Here is a 7,553-nt window from a genome sequence, read left to right as displayed (position 1 = left end):
ATATACAATACTAAATACATTTAGCAAATACAGGAAACTCCCTGAACAGTAGAGGTTTACAAATATTCAAAAGAGCAAGCTCTTGCTCCGTAGTAAAGGAAAACTAAAAATGTAATTAGGAACCTCAAATTCAACTATGCAAAACTCACTTTGCCATTGGAACCTTTGATAACAACTTTAAAAAATGGCCAAACAAAAAAATTTTAAAATCACCAACACAACAATTAAGGGGTGGGGAGATGGCTCAGTGGAATAAGCGCTTCCCTGGCAAGTGCAAGAGCCTGAGTTCAATCTCTGGTTCTGCAAAAAAAAAAAAAAAAAAAAAAAAAAAAAAAAAAAAGAACAATTAAGTACTCTAAGGATACAATCTTCAATTTCTTTCTTTCTTTCTTTCTTTCTTTTTTTTTTTTTGGCGAAACCGGGGATTGAACTCAGGCACTTGCGATTGCCAGGGAAGGGCTTATACTACTGAACTATCTCCCCAGCCCGCGGCTTCCATCTAACATAAAAGGGATTGAAAAAAAAAAAAAAAAAAAAAAAACTCTTAGCTCTGAGAACTAAAATCATAAAGTCTATAATTGTTTGCTGAATTTTGATTGTGGGTGAGGGTAAATACTGAGTGAGCTTAAATAAATGTATTAGGCCATCTGTATCAACCTTTGGCCTTTATGAAAATTCTGAATAATTTAATGGACTTCAAGTTATAACTAAATTACTGGTCTATTTATTACTGCTTGATAAGAAAAAAAGAAAGGATATTTCGGTCTCAAACCATAGTATTACAAAACTTGAAATCAGAACTCATTTTGCAAGAGCCATGTGACATATACATGCCAGTCAGCTAAATTGATGGGCGCACCTTTTAGGGGAAAATGTTTAACAGTAATTGACCAAAGGAGCAAATAAATTTAACTTTTACGGCAAGATATTTGCTTTTTAAAATATCTGCCTTCTCCTTAGAGCCTTATGACCCTACAGAATATAGTTGAAATGTCCTCTATTTACTCATTTATAGATTTGAAACTGTAGGGCGTTTTTCAAGGCTACTAAGCAGAGAGGCCCGACAAAGTCTTCCCAAGGAAAGTGAGTATCAGTTCCCAAGAAAGGCGCCCAGGTGTGTCTGCTGTGGCGACTTCCTGAGTAAGCAAGAAAAAGGAATGCATTAACTTTTCATGACACGTCATGGAGCCTCATTCCCTATCTGCAAACATTCAAGTAGGTAATCCAAAACCTACAGATCTTTACTGTCCCACTCATTTCTCTCAAATTGACAGAAAACTTTTCCTTTAATGTGGTAGCATCTGAAAAACATTCCTTGGTTTTAGGTCTTTTTGGTTGCTGATGACCTACAGAAATCAAAATGACCTAAGCTGTCCTAAAACACACGCACACGTCCAGGTTTTTAGGAAGGCAATGGACCGGCAAGTTTCTCAAGAACTCTTCCAGTAAGCAACAAAAAAAACCTAAAAATTTAAGCCGCTTCTCGCCATCTACCCATTGCCCTCAACACCACGCAGTCCCGAGAAGCATCCATATTACCTGAGACCTGGCGGGAGGGTGGAAGAAGCGGGCCAAGAAGCTCAGGATTTACAAGTAAAGCTGGTTTCCGCCCTGACGTTCCTGACAGCTCCGCAGAGTGCGGGCGCAGGGTCTGACGGCGCCCTCCACGGCGGCTCACAAACAAGGCTCCCTCAGCGGTCGCACCTCCCTGGAGCCGGCTTTCCTGCTGACCCCCGCGGCCCGACCCCTCCCCGGCCGCCCAGCTGCGGTCAAACAATGGGGCCGACCCGGCCGCCGCCCCGTCACCTCGCCAGCCAACCTACACGCCCGCTCCTGCCCCGGCCCGCTCGCCCCCGCAAGCATCCCCCCAGCCGGCCCACAGACCCCGCGCCCGGCGCTCTCCTGCACTCACTATTCGGGATTCATGCTGGACATGTCACTGCAGCTGCCGCCGCCGCCACCTCCGCCCTTGCTGCCGCAGCCGCCTCCCCGACTCTCCGCGCCACGGGCAGTCGAAAGAAAGGAATGAGATAGGCTGTTCCAGCAGAGCAGACGTCTTTCCCCACTCCGTCCCCTTAGAACACAATCGGCAGCCGCCGCCACTCAGCTATCGCTTCCACCCAAGATGGCCGCCGGCGAACCAGGAAATAGGGAAGCCCTAGACAGAGGTCTTTTCCACAGCTCAGAGGGCGGCTGCGCCGCGGGGCATGCCGGGAAGGAGAGTCACGAGCAGGACGTGCCAGCTGAACACCCACGGGGCGGTGGCCGCACTGCACTCAGGTTCCCGACAAGCCCCGCGCCTGCAGCGCACGCGCACTGGTGGGTTTGTAGCCCGCCCCATGCCCCACTCCCTCACCCCCAGCCTCCGCCCCCCTCTCAGCTCCCCTCCCCTCTGACTCGCTGGCGAGGACTTCGCTCGGACTCCCCCTAGCGGATTGGCTAAGGCCGGCTGCCCTGGTGATGTCATCAGTGAGACGTGGCAGCCGGGATAGTCAGCACCCCACGGGGGAGGGGCGGAGGGCGGTGCGGGCTGCGACTTGGGGTGGGGGTGGGGGGCGATTCGGGGATGGAGGAAAGAGGAGGGGCAGGCGGGACGGGGGCCGGGAGTGCTTGTCTGACCCGCGAAGGGCGCAGGCCCACGTCTGAGGGTACCTCCGCCCGCCGCAGCCTCGCCTGGCCTCAGTCGCGTAAGGCCTGCGTCCCCAGGCTGAGCCGAGACGTCGTTCTAAGGACGCGAGGTCAGTCCAGGCGCCCCCCCAGCCCGGCTCCGCAGTCGACGCTCAGCCCTGCTTTCGGTTCTCTTCACCAGGCCGGCCACTCCCCGAGTGAATTATTGTATAGTGTAGGCCGCTGGTCCATCGTTTGCTGTTTTCACTTCCTAGCATTCCTATTCCAGCACCTCCACTGCGGTAGCCGCCAAATGTACGGCTCCTCTCGCCCTTCTCTGCCCCAGCCCATTTGCACACAGCTAGATTTACTATCATGACCCACAGCCCACACTGGCTCCATGCTGTGGGGACCGCACGTCGCTGTGCAGTCAGCCTAAACTTCGAGTCTTCCTTGGTCTGGTTCTAGCCTTCAAAGTGAATTGTACTGTCTTTCTATTAGTCATTACTTAATTCTGAGTCATCCTGAAAGATTGGGAAGAAAAGATTAAAACATGCAATTCATCACTATGTAATGCCTACAAACTCCTGGACTTACACTGTTTACCCTTAAAGTGGTAACCTCTAATCAGCTCAGGAATCTAAGTCTCCACTAAACTTTAACACATTATCTTGTGTTATTTAATTACAAAGGGCATAGTTGAGTACCTTGTCCAAAGTTTATCTTCCAATTTCTTCTAAGAACCAAGAAAATCATCTCTTGAGAATGAGTGCAAAATCACTTAAAATTCCCGTGACACCAAAATATGGAAAAGGGTCTTGTTTTACCCAGCCGAAAACTTTACTCATAACCCTCAAATTCCTCCTTGTGTTTTAGCTGACAACCTCATCAAACTATGCAGCAGTGTTTTGCTTGGTGGTGTTATGTGGCACCTGGCTTTCCCACTGAGCGCTGAACTAGAGCCCCAGACCCCTTGAGACAGGGCCTCTCCATGTTTTCTAGGTGGGCAGGCGCCACCATGCTCAGCAAGTGTTTTACATCATGGCTTCTAAGGTGAACATGGTCACTACTCCAGAAGAAGGTCTCTGGATCAATTAATAAATGGATATCAAAAACTGTTTATTAGGGGGCCGGGGAGATGGCTCAGTGGAATAAGCGCTTGTCTGGCAAGTGCAGGGGCCTGAGTTCAATCCCTGGTTCTGCCAAACAAACAAACAAAAAACCTGTTTATTAGGCCAGCCATGCTGGGCTGGTGCACACCTGTAAACCCAGAACTGGGCTGAAGCAGGAGGATGTCTGTAAATTTGAGGCCAGCCTAGACTACAAAGTGAGTTCAAGGCCAGCCTGTCTCAAAAAGACCAAAAAAAAAAAAAAAGTGTTTATTAATCGAAACTCTAAAGCCCATGAATCATCCTGTTTGTGATTTCACACAATAAAAACTCATCAGGGCCAGCCACATAGCTCAGCGGATTAAAGTGCCTGCTTAGGCAGATGCAGGGGACAGGGGTTTGAACCCAGCAAGCCTTTTCGGCCCCGCCCCCAGGGCGAGCGGATGGATACTGGGCAAGCCTGTAATCCTAGTTCTTGGGAGCTGAGCACAGGAGGATCACTACAAGTTCTAACTACCTAGTGAGACCCTGTAGACCCTGTCCTAAAATTAAAAAAAAATTTTTTTTTTAAAAAAACCCTTAGAGAAGTGTCCAAGAACTCATTTTAAACCAAAAACAATTTTGAATGTCTTTTCCCTCTGAGGTATATGCCCTAGTTTCCCTTAATTATTTCTTTCCCAGTAAAGAATTACTAGCTGGGCCACGGAGATGTCTCAGTAGAATAAGTGCTTCCCTGGCAAGCGCAAGGGCCTGAGTTCAATCCCCAGTTCTGCAAAAAAATAAAAAATAAAGAATTACTAGCTAGGTATAGTGATACACACCTTTAATTCAACCCTCTAGGAGTCTGAGGCAGGAGGATCACAATTAGGACAGCAGTCAAAGCAATTTAGCAAGACCCTGTCTCAAAAATAGAAAAGAAGTGGGAATGTAACTCACGGTGAAGGTCCTATGGCTAATCCCTAGTACCAACCAATAAATAAATAAAGGAGACCTAATACTGAAAAAAAAAAAAAAACTTCTAGTAACATTTAACTTTTTTTTTTCTAACATTTAATCTTTTTTTAAATTTTTTTTTAACTTTTTTTTTTAATTTTTATTTATTTGTGTGTGTGTGCGCGCATAGCCAGCTCAGCCCACCAGGGGGCGGGGCTGGCTGGCATGTGGTGCTGGGGGATTGAACCGCGGTCCCTGTGCTTTGCTAAACTTGTTCTAAGTAGGTGCTTTAGACCACTGAACCATCGCACCAACCCCCTAACATTTAATCTTAATGAGAAGATATTTGTGAAAAAAAATTAAAGCACAATATATTGTTCAACGATGGAGGGGGCACTTGGTAAATGTTAATTGCCTTCTTTCCTCAATTTCTTTAAAGTGCACCTGCTGTTTACCAAAGAGAAATTTTTGTATCTTACATTGTTGTAATATGCAGAGACTAGAGATAGCTTAGTTTGGGAGTGGTGAGGGAGTGTTTCACACCCTCTACTACTACTTTCTCACTGTCTTAGCCTGGGGTAATGGCACACACCTATAATCCCAGTACTCAAGAGGTTGAAGCATGAAGGTTCATGTGATTTTTGAGGCAGCCCATGCTACATAGTGAGGACCCTCTCCATTTTAAAATGAAAAAGAACAAAAACAACAACAAAAAAAATAAGACTTTCTTTCCAGGGAAGCACTTTAAAGAATTTTTTTTTTTTTTTCCCCAGAACCAGGGATTGAACTCAGGCCCTTGCGCTTGCCAGGGAAGCACTTATTCCACTGAGCCATCTCCCCAGCCCAAGACTTTCTTTTTTTTTTTTTTTTTGACTATTACAAAAGTTTATTTAACAAAAATTTAATATATGAAAATGTGTATGACCCAATCTTCAGTCAGTGAAAGTAGCACTTGGAGGAGGGGCATGAATTTTTCTGCTGAGCAGTCATTATTTAAACTCGTTCCAAGGCTTCCAACATGATGATACTATTTCCTCGTATTACCACCATTCCAATGTTGTTCTGTTGCCCACTAGTTGCCATCTCCACACATTCATCTATCACAAGATTCATGAAGGGATCAAATCCTCGCAATATTCCTTGGACATGTCTGCCACCATTCAATTTCAATGATAACTTCTTGTCCATAAATTTTTTTAGCTCGGGAGGGTGAGCTTTGCTCATCTTGTCTAGTCGAAGGGCTCAGGGAGCCTTTGAAAGGAATCTACCCCAAGACTTTCTTCCCAAGACCATCTAGTTTGTGTTTTTTGAGATAAGGTCTCACTAAATATTCCATGTCGTGCCCTGGATCTCACTACATAGCCCAAGATAGTCTCCAACTTGAGGCAGTCCTCCTGCCTCAGGCTCCAACTGCTGGGATTACAGGTGTGTACCACCATGCCAGGCTAAAATCACATTTTTAACAGGTTTTGTTGATTCAAACATTTCATGTTTAGGTGTTTAGGAATAACTACTTTTACAGCTGAAATGAATAAATCAAAATACTTCATTAAACTAACATGAGTTCAGATAGACACCTTTCTATGGGGCTAGAAGTGGAGTTCAGTGATAGAATATTAAACGGGCCAGTACAATGCCAAGCTGGATCTCCACTAATGAAGGGGATGGTGGTTGCTGTAGGTTCATTTATTTTCTGTCTCTTTTCCCTTTTCTTCTCTCTTCCTTTTATCAAATGTTTATAACCTGACACACAATAAATGTGTTTGAAACTTGGCTTGAATATCTTTGAGTAATAATACAAAGATGAGTGATTGTAGCTGTCTTGTCTTTCAGGGAATTGCCATATAATGGCAGATCATGGCACACATAAGGCCCATGTGAGAAAATGTAAAGTGAAGTTCAAATTATATGAGCTATAGAGGAACAAAAATCAGATTAGAGATTTGTAAGAACTATGAATGGAGGATGGAACTGTCTACAAAGAGACACAAGAGGACTTTTTGACTTAATGAGAATGTCCTACACCATCAATGTGGTGATGGTGAGTTACTCAAATGCATATGCTTGTCTAAACTCACAGTCCTCATCTGAGCATGGCGGCACAGGCCTGTAATCCCAGCACTCAGGAGACTGAGACAGGAGGATCTGCACAAGTCTGAGACCAGCCTGGGCTACCCAGTGAGTTCAAGACCAGCCTGAACTTTATAGCCTGACCCTCAAAAAACCAAGAGCATTTGAGGCTACATAGATGGAGATGATATTTGAGTTACATCCTGAAAATTTTTGATCATTAGCAAAAAATGGGAGGGAGCCAGATACCCCAGAGTAAGCGAATATGAGCAAAACCACTGAAGTGTGAAAATGCAGGAACATTGAAGGGATAATGCTCACAGGTTCCACAGAGCTTAAGAGGGAGAAGCTTGGATTGAGGTGAGATGGTGGGGAGCTCCCAAGTACTTGCTAAAGGTTAGTGGGAGAGTCCTCAATAGGCAGGAGAGAGCCAAGGAATGCAACAGAAAGGAAGGAGGAGAAATCACCTTAATGTTTGAGAGCACTTGGGAGCTAGATAGAGCTGGAAGTAGGGAGATTCCTTAAAAGATAATTACATTCATCGGGAGCTGGTGTGTCCCATCAGCTAGAACAGTTGCAGGAAAAGTGAAGAGTCTAGAAAGGAGAAGATAGACTCTGAATGCACAGAGGAAAAGGGGGAGCTAAGATAATCCAGAAACACACAACTGACCTGCCAAGGGGGGAACCAAGACCCCAACAACATCAGAGAACTAGGGAGGAAAGGGTGGGGTGGAGGCATCAGTGTGCTGTGTGGTTTGCGATCAGACTTTTAGAGGTTCCCTGCCAGGATTACCAGAAACTGTTCTCCTGGATCAGCACCAAGACCCACAGACT

The 7,553-nt window shown here is 45.6% G+C and overlaps 2 protein-coding genes across 2 annotated transcripts in view; both read right to left on the bottom strand.

The window, feature by feature from the left end:
- The window catches only part of Rab1a (RAB1A, member RAS oncogene family), a 44,456-nt gene extending 42,294 nt beyond the window's left edge, over positions 1-2,162 (bottom strand). Inside the window, 1 exon segment of the mRNA XM_004636148.3 lies at positions 1,913-2,162. Within this exon segment, the coding sequence (XP_004636205.2) occupies positions 1,913-1,935 (23 nt within the window). The 5' untranslated portion in view covers positions 1,936-2,162.
- A 3,359-nt stretch (positions 2,163-5,521) lies between these two features.
- On the bottom strand, positions 5,522-5,873 carry LOC111818053 (small nuclear ribonucleoprotein G). Its single transcript, XM_023720880.1, has one exon. The coding sequence runs from the start codon at positions 5,871-5,873 to the stop codon at positions 5,643-5,645; it is 231 nt and encodes a 76-aa protein (XP_023576648.1). The 3' UTR covers positions 5,522-5,642.
- Between the last annotated feature and the right edge of the window lie 1,680 nt (positions 5,874-7,553).

This window comes from Octodon degus, unplaced genomic scaffold (assembly GCF_000260255.1).
Source record: "Octodon degus isolate 3935 unplaced genomic scaffold, OctDeg1.0 scaffold00078, whole genome shotgun sequence".
NCBI classification, from domain to species: Eukaryota; Metazoa; Chordata; class Mammalia; order Rodentia; family Octodontidae; genus Octodon; species Octodon degus.
This window is presented reverse-complemented; position numbering and strand designations above follow the sequence as displayed.

Coding starts and splice junctions, on each gene's coding strand:
- LOC111818053 (XM_023720880.1), bottom strand. CDS start 5,873: ATGAGCAAAGCTCACCCTCCCGAGCTAAAAAAATTTATGGACAAGAAG.